At 41.7% G+C, this 23,289-nt stretch overlaps 1 protein-coding gene across 2 annotated transcripts in view; it reads left to right on the forward strand.

Moving 5' to 3' along the window:
* The window catches only part of LOC134225455 (protein peste-like), a 49,564-nt gene that overhangs the window by 22,087 nt on the left and 4,188 nt on the right, over nucleotides 1-23,289 (forward strand). The window contains exons 1-3 of one of the 2 annotated variants that reach the window (XM_062705539.1): nucleotides 3,600-4,053; nucleotides 16,198-16,463; nucleotides 16,651-16,956. In XM_062705539.1, the coding sequence (XP_062561523.1) occupies nucleotides 16,341-16,463; nucleotides 16,651-16,956 (429 nt within the window). In that variant the 5' untranslated portion in view covers nucleotides 3,600-4,053; nucleotides 16,198-16,340. Of the gene's footprint in view, nucleotides 1-3,599; nucleotides 4,054-16,197; nucleotides 16,464-16,650; nucleotides 16,957-23,289 lie in introns of those variants that run through there. The other variant, XM_062705538.1, reaches the window with a different exon arrangement.

Below are 23,289 nucleotides of genomic sequence, written 5' to 3' on the forward strand. Positions count from 1 at the left end.
TTTGGCCAAATGACTCTTTCGGGGAAATGACCCTTTCGGCCAAACGACCCTTTCGGGCAAATGACCCTTGCGGCCTAATGACAACAAGACAAGATTAAATAACAGTTTTTGGATTTTGTCAAGACTGAAAAGCCATCTCCGAAGTAATGACCCTTTCGGCCAAACGATCCTATCGGCCAAATGACCCTTTCGGCCAGATGGGTTTCGGCCTAATGGTTTGTTCGACCTAGTGGCATTCGGCCAAATGGCTTTCGGCCAAACGACCCTTCCCCCATATAAAGTACTTTACAATTCACTATGGTCCAGGATACAGATTTACGCGGAAAGATGCATTTTACGCCAAAACTATATTTTTTAGAAAAAAAACTGTTGTTCTACAAAATTGTTCGAAATAGTAAGGCCATCATTATGGTGCAACCAAAAAATAGGGTGGCCCATCATATAAAAAAAATAGAAAATATTTTTTTTATTTCTCGGAATATTTACATGATATGTTCTACAAAGTTGAAGCGCAGCTTATTCCAATCAATTTTGCTATAAAAACTTTTTCTGTAGCTCTCAAGTTGGCTGATTTAGAGCAATTTTACCTAATTGGATTAGGGTGCACCTCACAAAAACAGTATTTTTGATCTACTTTTTTTGTTTTAGATTTCTCGAAAAAGTAGTCTTCAGGTGACTTTTAGAGCTCAAAAAAATACATCTTTTGATGGGTAAATGTGCCTAATATCTTTTACCGATCAAAAGTTATAATCGTTTTTCTGTCAAAATTACATTTTTTTCATAAGTTGATATCTCCGGTTAGGGCAGACCAAAAAAATATGTTTACACGGCATTTGAAAGAGAAATTCATATTCCTTATTATGTCAAAAAATTGAAGATATGTTATTTTTTTATCTCAATATTCTTATAGCAAAACACGCGTTTTGGAAAGCCCAAAAAGTCTTCAGAAGGTGACATTTGTGAGAAATGAAAAATAAAAAATCTACAGCTTTAACACTTTTTATAAGTTTTATCATTATCATCGTATTGCAAGATTTACGAGAAAAGATACATTTTCGGCCTAAAGCATACTTTTAAGAAAAAAAATTTGTTCTACAAAGTTATTATTATTATTATAATCTTTATTAAAGAGGTTTTTAGCCCAAGGCTAGTTCACCTCCGAGTTTCTACAAAGTTGTTCTGGATATTCGGGCCCTTATTATAGAGTTACCGAAAAATAAGATGGGCCATTTTATAAAAATGTGAATTTTTTTTTGCGGAATATTGACATAAAATGTTCTACAAAGTTGTAGCGCAGCTTTTTCCAATCAACTTTGCTATATAATTGTTTTATGTAGCTCTTAAGCTCACTTTTTTAGAGTAATTTTACTTACCAGAATTAGGGTGTCCCTCAAAAAACAATATTTATGATCTTCTCATTTATTTTTTTATTTTTCACGGATGTCACCTTCTGAAGACTTTTGGGGCTTTCCAAAACGCGTCTTTTGCTATAAAAATATCGTCTGTATCTTCTTCATTTGTCGAGTTATATCAATTTATTTGAAGAAACATGATTTTAGTAAAATTAGTAAAACTTGAGATAAAAAAATAACATTTCCCCAATTTTTTGACATAATATAGAATATGAATTTCTATTTCAAATGCCGTGTGAACATATTTTTTTGGTTCGCCCTAACCGGAGATATCAACTTATGAAAAAAATGTAATTTTGACAGATAAACGATTATAACTTTTGATCGGTAAAAGATATTGAGCATATTCACCCATCAAAAGTTGCATTTGCAGCTCTAAAAGTCACCTGAAGACTACTTTTTCGAGAAATCCAAAACAAAAAAAGTAGATTAAAAACACTGTTTTTGTGAGGTACACCCTAATCCAATTAGGTAAAATTGCTGTAAATCAGCCAACTTAAAATTGATTGGAATAAGCTGCGCTACAACTTTGTAGAACAAAAGATGTCAATATTCCAAAAAATAAAAAAATATTTTCTATTTTTTTTATATGATGGGCCACTCTATTTTTTGGTTGCACCACAATGATGGCCTTACTATTTCAAACAATTTTGTAGAACCACAGTTTTTTCTAAAAAAATATAGTTTTGGCGTAAAATTCATCTTTCCGGGTAAATCTGTATCCTTGACCATAATACAATTATGAACTGCAACCACCATCTTTATAATGAAAATATTTTAGTTTCAACTAATTTTAAAGTCAACAGTGAAAAAAATGTTGAATATAATTATGCTGACCTTTTCGTCGATGTTCCACAGAATTTTAACAAGAAAATCTTTCTGAGCATTTAGCAATAGATAACAGAAGCTGTACGACCGTGATCAGTTTAAATTTTTTTTTTTTTTTTTTTTTAGCAATAGATAACTGTTCGAACATTGGGTTATAACAGGACAAAATGCTTAGTAGACCAGTGAAGATTTCTTCCTTCAATGCCATTGAGAATCACAATTTAAGGCATGTGAATAAGTATGATATGTAGTAAGGAAAAATAGTTCAAAATGTAACGGTAAATGCTTCAAATCAAGATACGATTTTCAAACGATTTTTAATCGCTGCCGAGTTTTTATCACATGATTTAAAAGTAAGATCGCGGGTGAGTTTGATCATCCTAGATTTTTTGAAAATTTGATTTTTCCCATCCCTGTACGTACAGCCAATAACTTATTGCAGAGGTGGAATTCCGGAAAGTGTTGTATGGCGGACTTCTAGCGCTATTTTCCCTCTAAAACTTTGATTAAGGGTACTTTGCTCTATGTCTAATATTTACAGCGAGAAACGCTAGGATAAGTTAATATACTAAATGATAATAAGTGTTATTATCGCCATACAACACGTTTCGGAATTCCGCCTCTGGAATGAGTTATTGGTTGAATACTAAATGATAATGAAATGATAAGTTCAATCCCTGCCTATAAGCATTTACATTTCTGGTCTGGGTCAATGTTACCTTAACAGCTTATCGGTAGTTTTTTGTGGGAGCCTTCCTATTGCACCTTAATTCTTTTTCCTGTCAAATGTTCTAATTCCATAAAATAATAAAAGTGAAGATATTTCAGAAAGATTGGCTCACAAGTTAAAAAGTTATTCTACATTGGAATTCAGTTTTAAGTCATATTGACCCCAACATCTCACTATGGTAAAGTTTTGATTCCAAAGGGTTAACACATTAATGCATTTGTTGATGAGTCTCTGGTTTCCGATTGATTGACTCGCGAGAAAATAACTAATGAAGTAATAACAAAGTTGGTCTAATCATTTATTTCTAGAGCTATCAACTGCTTATCTCCCTAACTGCACGATGTAAAAAACCATGAATGAAGTAAATTATGATAAGCACTTTAGAATATAACAAGATTAGAACCCAGTTATTGTCACCCGATGCGGCCGGTTGTGGCTTATCAAAAAGTACTGTTACATCGCTTTCTTCCTTCGATGCCACCGGCGCGGCTTAACCCAACGAACACTCCAATTCGATAAGATAATAACCACTCAATTTTAATCTAAAGCGAGAAAAAACCTACAAACTCGAGAGCTTGGTACGACTGCATTCCGGCTTAGTCTGCTAAGAGTTTTCAACCCGCGAAGATCCTATTCTGTGGCATATCGTGGCCTTCCCGGCGTTTCTGCGCATTGTCGTCGTAGATCAGTTCAATCAAACTTAATTAACGGTCGTGTACTGCTCCCAAAGAATGCATTCCCTATTAGGGTCTTTAGTTAGTGATACAGGTTCGCCATTGTGGATGGTTCGAGTGCCGCTTCTATAAGTTCCGTGATTTAGTGACACTGCAAACAGCAGCTGGACAAAGGCGAATCCATTGTTGACTTATGATCGCTGTTATCGCACCCTCTCGGAGTGATATCGGACTTGAGACTCTCACCCACTCTCTCCGTTGACATTGTGCGTCACGTCGCGTCGTAGGCGCCGTCGAAGTGCTATGCAACGCTCTGAGTGACTATACTAAACAAGACAGCTGTTCAGGTCCCAGGCAGTGGCGGTGGATGAAGAAGATTCTTAAGAGTCACACACTTGAGCAGTCTTAAGTGAGTATACGATGGAGAAGCGCGGTTGTTGTACCTACTTTGTGGAAATTGGCCGGGAATAATGGTCCACTTTGCGTTGTGTGGGATTCCGCGCGATTCATTCGAGAGCGAAGTTCGCGTTCGAGGGTTGCATTCGGTGTTAATTGGTCAATTGGTTGAAATGTTCTAATTGAATTCGCGCCGCGCGCTCCGTGGGATGATGACAATAAGGCTGTGCAACGCATGTTGCTGGAGATAACAAAGAGCTATTTTCGGAATATGTTATTTTTGTCATTGATCATAACGATGCAACGAGAAATAAATCTCGTCTATCTTATGTTTAGTAGAGCCAATTTTCTTTTTCTTCTTCTTCTTCATCAATGACTTCACATTCCAACTGGATCTTGGCATACTTCCCATTTTAGTGTTGTACACAGTTAATATTTAAAAGCTTTCCTATGCTCCCACTGGACTCGGAAATTTGCCAGGGCTGACGATCTAGCAGCGACGGTCTGCTGGAACTCGGCTGAGTATTCGCTTATCGAAGCTTAAGCTGCCAAGTATTGCCCGAATACGTTGGCCACTTCGCGGGGATCGGAGATGATACGATCTGGCATGTCCTAGTGTATTGGGGAAAATCTGCGCTTGTCACTGAAAGCTCTGACTGTCCCTTAAAGTGCCTTTTGAATGACTGACCTCCATTCATATTGTTTCTCTTTGTATGTCTGCAACGCACTTATCTTGTCTTGATGACTTGCAGGAAGCCTCCTGCTGCTCGGAGGGAATTTCTTGTTGCTCCTGCTCTTTATTAATTTTTGTGGGATGTTTTTGTTTCTTTTGGGTAAAAAAAAGATTTTTGGAAAACAAGGCCGTTACGAATATTTAATTAAAATTAAAATTATGTTTTACTGGTCTCCGAAAAGTGAGGGGGTGGAGTGGTAGGTGTATAGTAAAAAATAAATGCACAAATGAAAAAAAAAAACAAAAAAATCCTCGGATTGTTTTAAAAACTCCTCAAATTATAAAAAAAAATTGTTGCCCCCTTAAAATATTATTTTTGGGCAAAAAAAAAAATACGAGGAGGGGGGTTGCACTTATAAACAATTTATTGCTATTAATAATTTATTTATGTTTTTTTTTGTTTTTAAATGGAAATTATAGATTTTTAATAATAAATTCTTTTTATAAAATTACAGTTTCACTTTTCAAAGGGCTGATATATTTTTGGTTCTTAGAATTTTTTTTAATCGTTTATGGAAATTTTGCATCAGTATTAAAATAGTAGTTTGTGCAACTAGTTGCAAAAAGATGATTTTTTCAGCACGAGTTGTACGAGGCTTGCCGAGTTGGATAAGTACTACGAGTGCTGAAAAAATCGAGTTTTGCAATGAGTTGCACACGCTATTTTTTGCAATGACGAAAAATGTGCTTCAATATGATAAATCTGTACCAAAATAGTACAATTTTATTTATTTCACATGATCAATCTTGCCAAAATATCATGCTGCTGCAGAAAACAAACATATTCCATGTTATCGTGCCACATTGTATGCTCGACAGACCATAAAGCGATAGTTAAACCTGCCTTTGGAGAATTTGATGTCATGCCCATTAAATTGTTTCATTTATTATGTGACACGGAGAATACACTATTTGAACACTCACCCAAGCTAATTGAGCTAAATGTGGTCATGTAACTACTGTTCTAATGCTGCTATTTCATTATCGCACCCATTTGAGTTGCATAATGTTCATTAAAGCACCCATTTCATTAAGCTTAGCTTAGCTTAGCTTAGACTGACTGTACATATCAATGGTTGCTACTCCGTGATTGATCAGAACTGGTGCAAATTGCACTACGATCCAAGTGAATAGTGGTTGGGATTTACCAACTACTCTCGAAGTGCACGTTTCAGTAGCTCGCAAATGTTGATCAATAACGGCGCCGGCCAAGTCCTTACAGTCAGTTGGGAAAGAGAGGGAATGTAAGTGTGTGGTAATTGTTGCTACTAGAGACCGAGAATACCTCTGCATCTCCACAATTACCACGGAAAGGAAGTAGTGTTAGTTGGGTGGGGTAATCGGTAACATAGATCGGGATTCACTATGGAAAGTTATATGCCCTATGCAACTTCTACACAGCAATATTAGCATTTCCTTAATTTGTTCAATTGTTCATTATTCGCGAGAATAAACAATCGCTTAAAGTGAGCGATTTTTCATTTGAAATACGGATTAGGCGCCCGCGTCATCATTTCTTTAACGTAAGAAAAGTAAAAAAAGAAACAGGATTAAAATTGAAAATAATTGATATTAATCGGAAAGCTAATGTCATTCAGCAACCCTTATTTTATCTCTATTTGAGGTTAAATGAGAATGTAAATTTACGTTCATTTTACATGTCGTTTATTTTGCATTACTTTCGCGCGCGGGTGTGTGTCGCTTGCCGTGACCAGTATAGGGGAGGGACGTTCAATATGCGCCCCCTAAGCAAATCTTCGAATTTAACGATGATAATGGTCGAAATTATGTACTTCCAATGTGTTAACCACTAATTTTACTTACCATCTATAATACGGAATAAAAATTTGGACGAAAAACCAATTATGTTCCGAAAAAACGATTTTATTTTGAAGTGCTGCATTTTCGTGCAATTTCCAACCATGCGGGTTGAAACGCGCCACCCCGAGGCTAAAACGCGCTAGCCTAAAAATGTAAACAAACAGCAGTGAACTGACAGAAGAATCAAGTATCAATTTATGAAAAGTCCTATTCTCGTTTCCACTGCAATGAAAGCTTATGAAACGTTAATTAATTTTTTGTTTGCTTAATTTATGTGTGACTAGTTGATGTGTGAATACAATATATGTTTATTCTATAACTTATTTGATGGGCACATGTAACCTTGTGCATTACTGAGCCAAATCACGATTATCTGTTCACGGTACATGTATCACACTTCCGAGAAGTTCCTGGAGTGAGATCTTAAGGTCTACATGAGTAGCCAACGATCTATCGGACTGCTTCGAATGTGATATATGCCCTTTGTGATACGTAGAATAGAATGTGTTCACATCATAGTTTCTTGATAGTTCAAGAAATCTCTGGATCAAGGCCATAAGGTCTATAGGAGCATCAAAAAATTTATCGGACTGTTTTAAACATGGTGCATGCCCTTTATGACACATAGAATAGAATGCGTACCCAGCATAGGTTCTAGGTCGTCCAAGAAATCCATGGAATAGGCCTTTGGGTCTACATGCGGAACCAAAGATTTCTTAGATTGTTTCAAATATGGGACATGCCCTTTGTGATGCAAAGAATGGAACGCGTTTCAAGCATAGGTTCTTGGTCGTCCAAGAAATTTCCCTTAGGTCTACATGCGTAGCTAAAGGTTACTTGGATTGTTTCGAATATGGCACCTTTTGATCAGATCAATTGGATCGATTCAAATATGATACATGCCCTTTGTGATGCATAGAATATAACGCGTTCCAAGCATAGGTTCTTAGTCGTCCAAGAAGTTCCTGGAATAAGCCCTTAAATCTACATGCGTAGCTATAGATCAAATAGATTGTTCCAAAACTGGCACATGCCCTTAATGATACATAGAATAGAACGCGTTGCCAGCATAGGTTTTTGGTCGACCAAGAAATCCCTGGAATAAGGCCTTAAATCTACATGCGTAACCAAAGGTTACTTGGATTGTTTCAAATATGGCACCTGCCCTTTGCGATGCATAGAATATAATGTGCTCACAGTATGGGTTCTTGGGCATCCAAGAAATCACTATGATCAGGCCTTTCAATCTACATGTGTAATCATAGATCAATTGGATTGATTCAAATATGCTACATGCCCTTTATGATACATAGAAAAGAACGCGTTGCCAGCATAGGTTTTTGATCGATCGAGAAATCCCTGGAATAAGGACTTAAGTCTTTATGCGTAACCAAAGGTTACTTGGATTGTTTAAAATATGGAGCATGCCCTTTGTGATGCATGGAATAGAATGTGTGCACATAATATGTTCTTGGCAGTCCAAGAAATCCCTGAAATAAGGCCTTTAGATGTATATGCGTAACCATAGATCAATTGGATTGATACAAATATGCTACATGCCCTTTGTGATGCATAGAATAGACCGCGTTTCAAGCATAGGTTCTTAGTCATCCAAGAAGTTCCTGGAATAGGTCCTTAAATCTACATGCGTAGCTATAGATCAAATAGATTGTTTCAACTGGCACATGCCCTCAATGATACATAGAATATAACGCGTTGCCAGCATAGGTTTTTGGTCGACCAAGAAATCCCTGGAATAAGGCCTTAAATCTACATGCGTAACCAAAGGTTACTTGGATTGTTTCAAACATGGAGCATGCCCTTTGTGATGCATAGAATAGAATGTGTCCAAAACCATAATTTAAACAGTCCGACTGAACTTTAGTTACGCGTGTAGATCGGAGAGCCTAACTCCAGGGATTTCTTGGATGACCGAGGACCTCTGCCGTTGACTTTTTCTATTCTGCACATCCAAAAGAGCACGTACCACATTTAAAACAGTCCTATTAGTTACGCGTGTAGATCTGAAGACTCCAGGGATTTCTTGGATGACCGAAAACTTCTACCATTGACTTATTCTATTTTTCACATCCAAAAAGGCAAGTACCACATTTGAAACAGTCCGATACATCTTTAGTTACGCGTGTAGATCTGAGGACTTAACTCCAGGGATTTCTTGGAAGACCGAAAACCTCTGCCGTTGACTTATTCTATTTTTCACATCCAAAAGGGCACGTACCATATTTAAAACAGTCCGATTGATCTTTAGTTACGCGTGTAGATCTGAGGACCTAATTCCAGGGATATTTTGGATGACCAAACCCTCTGCCGTTGACTTATTTTATTCTACACATCCAAAAGGGCATGTACCACATTTAAAACAGTACGATTGATCTTTAGTTACGCGTGTAGATCTGAGGATCTAACTCCAGGGATTTCTTGAATGTCCGAGAACCTCTATCGTTGACTTATTCTATTCTTCACATCCTAAAGGGCATGTACCACATTAAAAACAGTCTGATTGATCTTTAGTTTCGCGTGCAGATCGGAGAACCTAACTCCAGGGATTTCTTGGATGACCGAAAACCTCTGCCGTTGACTTATTCTATTCTACACATCCAAAAGGGCATGTACCACATTTAAAACAGTCCGATACATCTTTAGTGTCGCGTGTAGATCTTAAGGCCTAACTCCAGGAATTTCTTGAATGACCCAGAATCTCTTACGATGGCTCATTCTATTCTACACATCCAAAAGGACATGTGCCATAACTGAAACAGTCCGATTGATCTTTGATTACGCGTGTAGATCTGAGGACCTAACTCCAGGGATTTCTTGGATGACCGAAAACCTCTGCCGTTGACTTATTCTATTCTACACATCCAAAAGGGCATGTACCACATTTAAAACAGTCCGATACATCTTTAGTAATACGTGTAGATCTTAAGGCCCAACTCCAGGGATTTCTTGAATGACCAAGAATCTCTTACGTTGGCTTATTCTATTCTACACATCCAGAAGGACATGTGCCATAATTGAAACAGTCCGATTGATCTTCAGCTACGCTTGTAGATCTTTAGCCCTTACTCCAGGGATTTCTTGGATGCCCAAAAATCTATGCTGAAAAAAACTCTATTCTGAATAGTCTCCATACTATTTACTACTCTCCCTTCGTCTCTCTTCTCGCTTTTTTTTTGCAATTTCACACCTTGTACCTTGCACCTCTCACGTCTCATTTCTCACTACTCACATCCCATTTATCAATTGTCATATTCCTCTTTATATTTTTTTACTGCGCATTTCTCACACAAAGTATCTTGATTATTACTTCTTACCTCACTACTTGCTTCTCGCTCTTCACTGATCACATCTTATTTCGCACTTCTTACTGCTTTCCTATCGCTTCTCACTTCTCAAAACTAATTCTTTTTTCTCGCTTCTCCCATTTCACTCCACAGTTCTCATATCCCAAATCTCAGTTTACAATCCACGATTGATTATAAAACTATTGAGGGCTTTTTAGTGGAATTCTCAATTCCTACTTCCCACTTGTTGTTTCTCACATCACTCATAACTTCTCACTCTTCACTTTTCACTTTTATTTTCTCACTTTACATTTGTTAATTTTTTACTTTTTAATTGATAATTATTTAAAAATAAATTATTATTGGCACACGCCCTTTTCAAACTATGACATCCATAGTCAAACACATCAGATGGGCGCGTTTTATCCTGCATGCAGAGGTTTTATTAAAATGTGTGTTTTTCTATGAAAAATGTAGTAAACTTAACTTTTCAGTAACTTGGCACAATCTTTACTAATTTGTTTTTCCAGACATGTGCAAAGATTATTGATAAAATGTTTTTATACAGTGGAAAATCCTTATGGGAACAAATTCATTTTAAAAAAATTTATTATAGATGTCTTGACTATTATTTTTAATTTGTTGTTCTAAAAACATGTTTAGGCGTCAGCTGCCATCGGTTTTGTAACTTAATTTAGCCTATTAACCCAGAAAATGCAATGGCTCGTATTAGCTGACTGGCGCATTTTAAACCTAGTTCCCCTACCGTAATCAGGATCTCACTGGTATTAATCCTGATGTGCCGGTTGGCTCTCGTGTTGGGCTTGTGCGCTTTGAGCGGCACACGGTCGCTTCCCAGTCTACATAAAATCGAACATGGTGCAATACAAAATGTACCTCTATTGCCTGCACTCCATCATCCTACACGACACCATATACGTTCATGTGCTGACTGGGTTTGATGAGGCTTGCTTATAGACACATGCAGCTTTTTGTAGAGGTTTAACAGAGCCCACTGTCAAACCCCAGCACATCCTAGGCAGGCCCCCTAACTCGCAGTGGCCATGGGGAGGGGTCGTCAAGCCCTTGGACATAGTCGCTGCTGCCCCCTCATTAAAGCACCCATTTCATTAATATGGAAAAGTATGCCATTTTATCACTCAAATGCCAACTGTAAACCAGGATCAGGAATTGCAAAAAATATGTATTAATTCTACCCTTATTACCTTATTGTCAGTTTCCCAATTTTTTATGGAAAATTTCTATTTTTCAAGAGGAGTTGTTATTTTAGTCAAAAAGGTAGATTATTGAGAGGCACCAGATCTGCCTTCTCGAACGGGGGTCCAACTTGGAACAATCCCAGGCTCAGGAGAGGTTATTCACCTCTCGTTTGATGCCCGGTTGCGAGCCGCAGGCATAATAAACGTGCGGACTCCGACAATTGAGTGGACTTCGGTAAACTGTACTATTCTGAGACGAATTACAAAGACGAGAGGAGGATTTTAAATAGTTGAAGGAAAAACCAGTTTACTACATGAAGGCGAACAAAGGAAACGCAGTGGTGATAATGGACAAAGAGGACTACGATGCACAGATGACGAGAAAAATCAACGGAGGACCATACAGGCATTTGAGAGTGGACCCACTACCCGGACCAATTAGACTTACGGATAAAACGAAAAAGGAATGAAAGACGATCATCGGAGAAGCCCGGGTTAAAATAACGAGCCCTGTGTTACCAAGGATCAAAGGACTACCAAAGATACATAAGCCAGGTAAAGAGATGCGAGAAATAGTTTCATCAGTGGGATCCCCTACACAAAACTTGGCCAAGTGGTTAGTCAAGGAGTTCCAGAGTATGCCGAAGCCGTTCCCCAGCAGATCAGTTGTAAACACCCAGGAGTTCACCAAGAGGATATTGGAATCAGGAAACATCGGAGAAGAGGACATCATGGTACCATTCGACGTGGCGGCATTGTTCCCAAGCGTTCCAGTGAAGGACGCTCTGAACCTTTTGGAGGATTGGCTACTATCACAACGGACGGATACAGCATGGCGAGGAAAAGTAAAGATGTATCTGAAGCTTGCAAGATTATGCATGAATGAGAACTACTTTATATACCGTGGAAGCTTCTACAAACAAACGAAGGGTGCACCTATGGGAAATCCGCTATCACCGTTTTTGTGGAGGACAACCTAGAGGAACAAGAGAGCTTAGAGCTTGGAAATCTACCGACAGGTACAAACGCGGTTGTTGAATAAAGATCAAGGAAATGGTAGCTCCTGGCTCTTCAAGTTTATACCTAAGCATTAAGCGCAACAAGCGAGTAGAAGTAAGCAGAAACAGATATCCTTTTCTAACTCTTGATGTACGAAAAAGGTACATACAAGCAAAAGAAATGCCTAAAGCATGTATAAGAACGCTGTTAAACTCATTAATGAGAAAATGTATGAAAAAAAATTTAGATATATTTTCCAACACATAAAAATACGAGAAAGGCAAAAAAGGTCTGCCCACGTCTACTGGCACACATCTTATTACTGTTGGACATCCTCGATAATGCCGCAACAGCAGTCGAAGCCCTCTTGCCCTCTAGTCGTCATGGCTGCCGAAGGTCAGCTTGTCGTTTATTACGAACCCAACGAGCTACAAATACTCCGATGTGATCACGACTTCACCCACATGAATCACTGCATGTTGAACCGACTTGGGGGTAATGACGATAGCCACCTCCGTCTTATATTGAGCGATCTCCAGGCCTCTCGCGCTCATCTAATTCACCATCGTGCTGATCGTGTGTGATGCGGTCAGTTGTACTTCGGGAATTGACTCCCCGTAGACCTGCAAGGTTAGGTCATCGGCGAAGCCGACTATCCTAACGCCAGAACATTAGTTTCGGGGCCCCGTCGTACATAAGGTTCCATAATACCGGGCCCAGTATTACCTGCGGTAATAGGAACGCTTCTTTGACCGGCATCGGACTCTTATAACACGGTACACGGTCCGGAAATAGTTTTCCAAAATCCGGTATTGGCTCACCGGCAGGCTAAGCCGGTGTAACGAGAGTGCGAATGCATTTCAGCTTTCGCTGTTCAATGCGTTCTTCAAATAAAGTGTCACTAACGCACAGTATCGAATACCTCGTTATGATTGCCGCCTTGAGAGTGCTGTTCGGAACTCCATCAGGCCCTGGAGCTTTGTTCGTAACCAAGGATTTGACCACCGCGAGTAACTCTTCGTTCGTCAACGGAGCCACCATTTCAGCCATATCCATATTGCCTTGCGGTGCAGGAGGCAAGGGGTTTGTGCTTGGGTTAGTGGCTCGAGACGGGAAGAGTATCTCGATAATCCTCGCCAACCTATCCGGGGACCATTCGGAGGATGAAGAGTTCCGTTTGGTCTTGGTTATCACTATGCTGTATCCACAATCTCGGCATTTCATCAGTATACCGGGCGTCTGCCATTTCTCGGCAGGGCTTTTTTCGACTTGGTGGCGCCGCACGCACGTGATAGGACAGCTACCAACGAATCTCCGCTTAGACCTTCAGTGTTGGCTGCCAGTCCAGGGCCGCGGTGAAACTTTGCAGTCGAAGTGATTGGTTTTCCACCCACGGGCCTGACGGGATCCCCTGCCCTCGGATGTTGCACACAATAGTTGATCTTAAAGCGAATTGCTAAATGATCACTATCGGTGTAGCCCTCATCCGTCCTCCACGTTTTTTTGCCAGATCAGGAAGGACAAACATTTCGTTAATACACGACTCGACACCATTCCTACGGAATGTGCTAGTGGAACCATCATTGACTAGCACTACGTCGAGCTTCGCAAGCTAAGGTAGGCCACCTGCATGCCAAAGGGACCTCCTCTTAGGCGTACAGAGGTCTTCAAGAATTCGGTACCACACTGCTCTTCGAGGGCAGAGACGACATTGTCTGCGTTCTTGACCTTGTCCAAGCAACTGGAGGGTTACTTCTGCCTTCAACGAATTCACCTTGACGCCGGTACGCAAGACCTCTTGGGCCTTCTTCCTATAGTCCGTCCCGCTAGTTTGCGCTCCGCGTTTAAGTACCAAGATCATTTCGCCGGTCTTGATGCGTCTGACGCTTTGTACGTCCTGACCCAGCGCCGAAAGCTTTTTGGCCGCCCGCATCGGTTTAATGACCGCGGCGTACTTATCCTAGACCTCGTCTCTGCCCTTAGTTTTCTTTGCGGGTCGAGCAGCGTTCGACTTTCGCTTTGCTCTACTGACCAGATGCCAGGGATTTTCGGTCCCTTGTACCGATGGTACCGGCCGGCTGGTACCCCCTTACGGCCCGGCAACTTTCGTCTGGTTGGCACCTTTCGCCTTTTTGGGCCGAGAAGTCGCCTTCTCGGGTCGACGCCCTTCGAGCTTCTCTACACCCCGTCTGCTCCGTCCAAGCGATGTTTGACCTTTATGGTCGCACGTCGTTTGGCTTTGCTCTGAGCACCTTCGCCGGATCGCTGCTTGGGACGTTTCGGGTTAGACACAATTTATTCCTCATTTGACGTCTTGGGCCATAGTCGCTCCTCCAAGGAAGGATAAGAAATCGGTTTGGGCATCTGTGTTGGCCTTCTTGTTTCCCAACAATCGCCTGATAAAAGCGCCCTGTTCTTATCTTGCGACTCGAACAACCTGGTGGAGCATCCGAAGGTTCTGTTTCAGTTCCTTACTGATGTTTTGTCTTGCGCTCGCTATAGATTACGATTATATTATAGAGTTACTCAGTGACCACCCACATACCCAGTGTTGGCCCGCCGTGCGTGCTGATAGGGCTATACCCCATCACTGCTGGGGAGACTATGGTGCCGTGCTGCTAGTTGCAGCAGCCTTCGTCACTCCGTCACTCCGCCTCCCTGGGAGGAAACCTCACCAAATCCCTGATCCCATGGTTATGCGAGGCCATACGAGGGTTGACACTTACGTGTTCAGACCCAGATCAGCGCAAGTCAGGAAAGGGCAACTGAGCCTACACCCACCCAGCAGGCAAAGCTTGGTGACAAGATTGGACAGCGTACTACAAGGCCCGCCACGATTTTAGGGGACGGAAGCTACAAAGCAAGGCCATGCTGAGGATGCTGGGTTCGATTTCCGGTCCAATCTTGGAAATTTTAAGGTTAAAATTCTCTGGGCATAAAAGTATCATCGTGTTAGCCTCATGAGATATAAATGCAAAAATGCTAACTTGGCTGAGGAATCTTGCAGTTAATATTTTTTTTCATTTTCAATTCGCTTTCCTCCGGATAACTTGCGGATTATTGTGCCTTTCTTTGCAAAATCGTTGTAGAACTTTAGAGTCAATCAAGATAAATGGAGAGTACAAACGCGGGGTACTAATTCCATACCTCGGGAAACTGGATTTGGTTCAGTCGCAGCAGCATCAGATAGGGGAAGGGGGGGCAATATGCCCTAGCTAAGCAAACACTGCTCTATTGTCTTATTTGTAACGCTATTCATGGGTATTTTTACATTATGCATCAGTTAAACAAGATAGCTAGTTGATGCCATTCAAAAATTGTCAAAAATCTCAATCATATTGATAATATTCACATTTTAAAAAAGTGGTGATATTTTGTTGCCGGAAAACTCATGAGGCAAAACGCCTTTCAGCTGGCGGCTCCTAGGAAACAAAGTACCACGCGTCGGCGAATCAGCATTCTAGTATGGATAGTCCGTGGAGACGCAAGTACTTTGTAGGTTATTGCCACTAGGGCGTTTTGCCTCGCCAAAATGTTAGATGTTTCTTCAAAATGAGGAAATTTTCTGGTTTTCCGACCTTCCCATGCACTATTTTGAAACTTTGTTCGCCTATCCTACATAATTTTAGATCTAGTTTTGTTACGGACATATTAATGACGGTAAATATGAGAGAAACCACAAAAGGCGTTTTGCATCGGGGGGGTGTTTTGGGGCCTCTTCCCCTATAGGTGTCAATAAAAAGATAAAATGTAGTATGTGCATAAATAGTTTTTCCTATTCCAGATATCTCTAAAATATTTCAGAAAAAAATACTTGTACTATATTTCATACATTTGTATCATATCTGTATTATTTGTTTTAGTTAAGGAGGATCTTGTTCGGAAATTCCAGCTTAATTTTTTGCTGTTATGATTATGTGCTGCAAAGAAAATTAGAGCCCAAATTAAACATATATTTGTCAAACAGAAGTAAAAAGAACATGCTAATTGTTGTTTTCATTCGTCTTCTAATCATCTGTTCTGAGTCTATCCAAAGTTCATTTAATAGCCATGTGCCGCTTTTCTGTATTTCTTTCCAGATCTCAACCACATCACATCCCTCCATCATAAACATACACCGTCCAGTTTGGGACGTACAACTGACCGAACAACAGTGCTTCGTTTTGTTTAAGTCGTTAGTTTTTACACGTTACTAAGTAGCTAAGTCCATAAGATTATCAGAATGCATTTCAAAGAAGTCTGCAACCGCCGGTGCATTCTGACGACGGGCGGTATCTTTCTGTTGACGTTTGGAGTGTTCTTCACGTTCTGCTTCATCTCCATTTTCCGGGACATTCTCTATGAGGTAAGTCTGCCTGAGTCAATGATGTTATGTCTCGCATAGAATGGTACATTCGATTGTTCGGTTTAATTATCAAGCCCCTTGTCATAAGTCACCGACCAATTAACCTCTATTAGCGCCGGGGCACAGCGCAGAAAGTAGAGTGTGTCGCGATCCCAATAATTGATTCATTGATTTCCCCGTTGTCTAGGAGCTGAAACTCCGTCCGACGTCTCGGGGGTACGACGCGTGGGTTACACCACCCTTCCCCCTCTCGATGGACGTGTACTTTTTCAACTGGACCAATCCGGAGGATTTGAAAAACCACAGCACCAAACCGATCCTGGAGGAACTGGGTCCGTACCGGTTCACCGAGCGACCGGAGAAGGTGGACATCGTGTGGCACGATCGCAACTCGACGGTCAGCTATCGGAAGAAGAGCGTCTACTTTTTCGATGAGGAAGGAAGCAACGGCTCGCTGGATGATGTGATAAGCAGCATCAACGTGGTGGCACTGGTGAGTTACCCTCCCACTGATCGAATGTAAGCGCATGGGGGGAGGTTGTCAAGTTTTACGGCGTGACTTGCGCTACGAGTTAAATAATTGATGCGTTAAATTGTTTCCATAGTATCATGACAGTGCCGATCGGTGATAATGATTTGCTAAATTTTATGTGGATCGAGCGCTTTCCGATGTGATTGTCGTTACTGAGTCATTACGACGTCATAGATTTCAGTTTACGAGTCGAATTTTATGAGTCAAATTGCTTACAGTCAGATACACCTCAAATAAAGACTAATTTTCCAGTTGAAATGTCTTCCTGTTAAGTTCCCGCATTGCTACAATGAGATCATTCGAGCCACACAACATTTGAATGCGTCGTAAATTAGTGCTTATTTTTGCGACATCAGCAGTCAGTTCGTCATTTTTTGCTTGAGTTCGTATCTAATCTTCAATCAATAGGAGAAGATGGGTATTGGATGAATTTGTTACCTTGAGATACTTGCTTCAGCCAAAGCCAGCTGCAGTACACAGAGTAAAAATTATATGTTTTTGAGAGCATTGCATTTTCATTCCTTAATTTCATTGATTTTGTTGAAAATGAGTTGCGATTTTTTGTCCTGTTAGAATGAAACTAGTTCGATAATTTTGTTTCGTAGAACATTGTGATATTGAAATTGAAAATTTTGTAATGAATTATTGAAAACTTTTGATATTTTAAATATTGAAAAATTCAAAGTTTGAAAACAAACTTTTAAGGTTTTTGTATTTCAGTCATTTTTTCGAAAACTTCGAAAAGAATAACAAAATATCAAGAAAATAACCCTTTCTTGAAACGTAACGTAACGGAACGGTAAAATATTGGTCAATTTAAATCGTGTGTATTTCTTTAAAACGTGCGTACGGAATGTTGCCTATATTTTGATATTGCCATTTGCCATCAATAGTCAAAATGGCATCGAATTGAGAGAAACAGGGTGTTGATGTCTAGGATGTTCTCGGGCGGGAAACATTCTCGACAGCCTTAACCAAAAATTTCGCACAGGTATCAGGTTAACTAGTACTATTAGCCAATAACTCCAAACTAATGGCTTTGTGAAAGCTGGCAACGTTTTTAAACTTCGTTAATTTGGGATATCTTATCCAACGAGTAATTCCGTTTGATTCGTATTCTAACGAAATCTGATAGATATGGAGAACTATCGTATCGTGAATTCCAAAATAAACCTTAAGATTTAAACAACTTTGTAGCATACGATAGTTCTCCATATCTATTAGATTTTGTTAGAACTAGCATAACTAGGGGAACGGTTCGGCTCTTCATCCCAGAGCTCCTTTTTCCATCCCATCAAAAACAAAGCAATGAAAAGACATTTGGTTTGTTTCCTATTTTTGTGATTTTTTCAGCAGTGAGCACGCTTGTTAGCGAAAAGAAGCGACGAGATTGGTGCTGTATTTCTTTGTTTTGCGATGAGATGAATATATGTACAGTGAGATGAAAAACGGAACAGTTCCCGTAGTAGTCTCACGTACACTAAAGCCGCCAAGTGTATAAATTTCAAATCAAATTTATTTTTACCAAATCAATGATTCCAGGAATCAATTTGGTGTTTTCTAGATCGTAGACCCTTTTCTCGGCAGTCTCCTGCAAACCACACACAAACCATTTTCCATCGGTCTTCCAGACCCGCTTTGTAGCAAAACAAACCATCTCGTCTTGTGGTTTTTTAAACCACCAAATATTTTATTCATCGTACATTAACCACGTCAGGATCCAAAAAATAAGCTGCTCGCCGATTGACACGCTGAGGTATTAATTTGCACACGTTGATGGTAACTAACTCAAACTCCACACGTCTTATATCCTGACTCCTTGTCCTGGTTGAAGTGAATAGTCTGGTCGTCCGGTCCACCTTATCATCTCCGAGGGCTTGCAGAACGAACGTGAGCAGATACCCACCACTTTTTTCTTCTAACACTGCAAGCATGTTGACCCAAATGTGGCTACGCTTATTACGTAAAACTTCGGTTATTTTTTTAAACAGCTCGAAACAGGAAACCCTGGGCAATTTCCTTTTGAAATTTTAGGGGACTTCCGACAGATATGTCTGGAATTCTCGTGGGGAGACCGGGAAATTTCTTAAATAATTTCCAGAATAATTTTCAATGAGGTACTTCCGAATAAGCTCTTGGAGAAAAGTTCAGAAGGGATTTCTGAAGGAATTTCCAAATTTCCAGAAAAAACGTCTGTAGAATTACTAAACGATTTTCCAAGAAAATTTTCGAGGAATTTTGGTGGAAATACCTAGAGGAATTTACTTAATTTTTTTTTATTTTCTTTTAATTTACGTTTAATTTTACATTTGCGAAGAATTTTTGGAGCAATTTGCAATTAAATTTCCCAATAAATTTCTTGAAGACTTCCTGGTTGAATTTGCAGAAGAATCCCTGAAGCAATTTCCGAAACAATTCTTTGGGGTTTAGACGAATTGCATGTGAACTTCGAAAAATATCAGGGGAGCTTCTGGAGAGTTTTTGTAGTGCTTTATAAGGAGTTCTTGGGAGGAACTTCAGGGAGAATTGCTTGGGAAATTTCCAGATGAACCTATGAATAAATTCGCGGGATTTCTTCTGGAGTAGCTCCTACATAGAATTCTGGACTCCTGAAGAAATTTTAATGGATTCCTGGAGGCGATTCCGGAAGAATTTCCCGCGGAAATTCTGGAGGATTTTCTGAAGGAAGTTCCGAAGCAAATCTTGAAGGAATTTTCGAGGGAGTTCTCGTAGAAACTTCCGGAAGAATTCTGAGAGGATCTTGCGGAGCAATTCTTGAATGAATTCCCAGAGGAATATCCGGAGAAACACTGGCAGGAACTTTCGGAGGATTCCCGGAGGAACTTCCGGAAGAGTACTTGAAAGAACTTCCGAAAGAATTCTCAAAGGAAGTTCCGAAGGAATTTCTGGAGTAACTTCTGTCAATTCCTGGAGAATTCTTGTACGAACTTTCGGAGGAATTGCTGGATGAACTTCTGAAGGAACTTCTGGACGAACTTGCGGAGGAATTCCTGAAGAAAGTTGCGGAGGAATTCCTGGAGGAACTTACGAAAGAACTTCTAGAAAAATTGCGGAGGAGTTGGTGGAACTACTTAAATAAAACAGAAAGTTTTGATTCAAAATAATTTTGGTAAATTTACAGACGCCTTTTGAAATGCTCCGAACTTCCCAGCAATATCCCTGGACACAAAAATGTCCAGGAATCCCACAAATATGTTTTTGTCCAACCTCCAGACTGTCGATTAGAGTAATCATCCATTGTCACCCCGAAATGGTGGTAGGGTACGGTACCTGTAGGGTTTGAGTAAAATGCCTTTCGCGTGTGTTTATAAATTCACACCTCAGTTTGTCAATCGGCGAGCAGCAAGCCATGACTCTGCCTCTTCTGGTCAAACCTCCGCGGCGTGCACACGCATCCACGAAAAGTCGCTGTCATAATATCGTTGCAGCCATTTAGGACCACATATTTTGGCGATCTTGCCAGTCTATTTTTTGGATCCTGTCGCTGATTTCATGTGGTGAGTTGAATTCAAGTGGTTAAATTTTGAAGAGTGATATATTTTAATTTGCAAAATCACAAAATCACATCTGGAAGACTGTCGGAAAGGTTTGTGGTTCGCAATATCACAAGACGAGTCTTAAAGACCGTCAGATAATGGTCTGTGGCTTGCAAGACGCGTCTTGAAACCCTTGGAAAATGGTTTGTGGTAGCGCGTCTGAAAGGACGCTGGAAATATGGTTTGTGGTTTGCAGAACATCAAAGCCTCATCTGGAAGACCGTAGAAAATTGGTTTGTGGTTTGCAAATTCACATTGCGCGTCTGGAAGACCAGTGGAAAATGGTTTGTGGTTTAAAGCCTGTCCACGTAAAATTTCGGACACTGTGACAATTGATTTGTAGCCATTTTAACACTTTGGACAAGAATTAAAACACGCTGAACGAATCACATAAAGCGGAGAGATTGAGTTGTCATGTAAATTGATCTTCTTAGTAGTTTGTGAAAATTAAAAAAAATCGTCTTGGATGATGGGTGTCCGAAATTTGTGTCCTTTCAAGAGGCTCGAAAGCCTCTTTTCAAGATGCTCGGAAGCCTTCTTTCAAGAGGCTCGGAAGCCTCCTTTCAAGAGGCTCGGAAGCCTCCTTTCAAGAGGCTCGGAAGCCTCCTTTCAAGAGGCTCGGAAGCCTCCTTTCAAGAGGCTCGGAAGCCTCCTTTCAAGAGGCTCGGAAGCCTCCTTTCAAGAGGCTCGGAAGCCTCCTTTCAAGATGCTCGGAAGCCTCCTTTCAAGAGGCTCGGAAGCCTCCTTTCAAGAGGCTCGGAAGCCTCCTTTCAAGAGGCTCGGAAGCCTCCTTTCAAGAGGCTCGGAAGCCTCCTTTCAAGAGGCTCGGAAGCCTCCTTTCAAGAGGCTCGGAAGCCTCCTTTCAAGAGGCTCGGAAGCCTCCTTTCAAGAGGCCCAGAAGCCTCCTTTCAAGAGGCTCGGAAGCCTCCTTTCAAGAGGCTCGGAAGCCTCCTTTTAAGAGGCTCAGAGCCTCCTTTCAAGAGGCTCAGAAGCCTCCTTTCAAGAGGCTCAGAAGCCTCCTTTCAAGAGGCTCAGAAGCCTCCTTTTAAAGAGGCCCGGAAGCCTCCTTTCAAGAGGCCCAAAATCCTCCTTTCAAGGCTCCGAAGCCTCCTTTCAAGAGGCTCGGAAGCCTCCATTCAAGAGGCTCGGAAGCCTCCTTTCAAGAGGCTCGGAAGCCTCCTTTCAAGAGGCTCGGAAGCCTCCTTTCAAGAGGCTCGGAAGCCTCCTTTCAAGAGGCTCGGAAGCCTCCTTTCAAGAGGCTCGGAAGCCTCCTTTCAAGAGGCCCGGAAGCCTCCTTTCAAGAGGCTCGGAAGCCTCCTTTCAAGAGGCTCGGAAGCCTCCTTTCAAGAGGCCCGGAAGCCTCCTTTCAAGAGGCCCGGAAGCCTCCTTTCAAGAGGCTCGGAAGCCTCCTTTCAAGAGGCCCGGAAGCCTCCTTTCAAGAGGCCCAGGAGCCTCCTTTCAAGAGGCCCAGAAGCCTCCTTTCAAGAGGCCCAGAAGCCTCCTTTCAAGAGGCCCAGAAGCCTCCTTTCAAGAGGCTCGGAAGCCTCCTTTCAAGAGGCTCGGAAGCCTCCTTTCAAGAGGCCCGAAAACCTCCTTTCAAGAGGCCCGAAAACCTCCTTTCAATAGTCTCGGAAGCCTCCTTTCAAGAGTCTCGGAAGCCTTTTTTCAAGAGTCTCGGAAGCCTCTTTTCAAGAGGCCCGGAAGCCTCCTTTCAAGAGGCCCGGAAGCCTCCTTTCAAGAGGCCCGGAAGCCTCCTTTCAAGAGGCCCGGAAGCCTCCTTTCAAGAGGCCCGGAAGCCTCCTTTCAAGAGGCTCAGAAGCCTCCTTTCAAGAGGCCCGGAAGCCTCCTTTCAAGAGGCCCGGAAGCCTCCTTTCAAGAGGCTCGGAAGCCTCCCTTCAAGAGGCTTGGAACCCTCCTTTCAGAGGCCTTGAAGCCTCCTTTCAAGAGGCCCGGAAGCCTCCTTTCAAGAGGCTCGGAAGCCTCCTTTCAAGAGGCTCGGAAGCCTCCTTTCAAGAGGCCCGGAAGCCTCCTCTCAAGAGGCTCGGAAGCCTCCTCTCAAGAGGCTCGGAAGCCTCCTCTCAAGAGGCTCGGAAGCCTCCTTCAAAAGGCTCGGAAGCCTCCTTCAAAAGGCCCGGAAGACTTTTTTCAACTGGCTTGGAAGGCTCCTTTAATCAGGCTCGAAAGGCTTCTTTCAAGAGGCTCGGAAGGCTCCTTTAAAGAGGCTCAGGCCTCCTTCAAGAGGCCTGGAAGCCTCCTTCAAGAGGCTCGGAAGCCTCCTTCAAGAGGCTCTGGAGCCTCCTTCCAAGAGGATCTGAAGACTCCTTCCAAGAGGCTCAGGAAGCCTCCTTCCAAGAGGCTCAGGAAGCCTCCTTCCAAGAGGCCCGGAAGCCTCCTTCCAAGAGGCTAGGAAGCCTCCTTCCAAGAGGCTCGGAAGCCTCCTTCCAAGAGGCTCGGAAGCCTCCTTCCAAGAGGCTCGGAAGCCTCCTTCCAAGAGGCTCGGAAGCCTCCTTCCAAGAGGCTCCAAGGCCACCTCCCAAGACGCCCGGACGCCACCTTCCAAGAGGCCCGGAAGCCGCCTTCCAAGAGGCCCGGAAGCCTCCCTCCAAGAGGCTCGGAAGCCTCCTTCCAAGAGGCCCGGAGCCTCCTTCCAAGAGGCTCAGAAGCCTCCTTCCAAGAGGCCTGAAGCCTCCTTCCAAGAGGCTCAGAAGCCTCCTTCCAAGAGGCCCGGAAGCCTCCT

The sequence above is a fragment of the Armigeres subalbatus genome, chromosome 3 (assembly GCF_024139115.2).
Source record: "Armigeres subalbatus isolate Guangzhou_Male chromosome 3, GZ_Asu_2, whole genome shotgun sequence".
NCBI classification, from domain to species: domain Eukaryota; kingdom Metazoa; phylum Arthropoda; class Insecta; order Diptera; family Culicidae; genus Armigeres; species Armigeres subalbatus.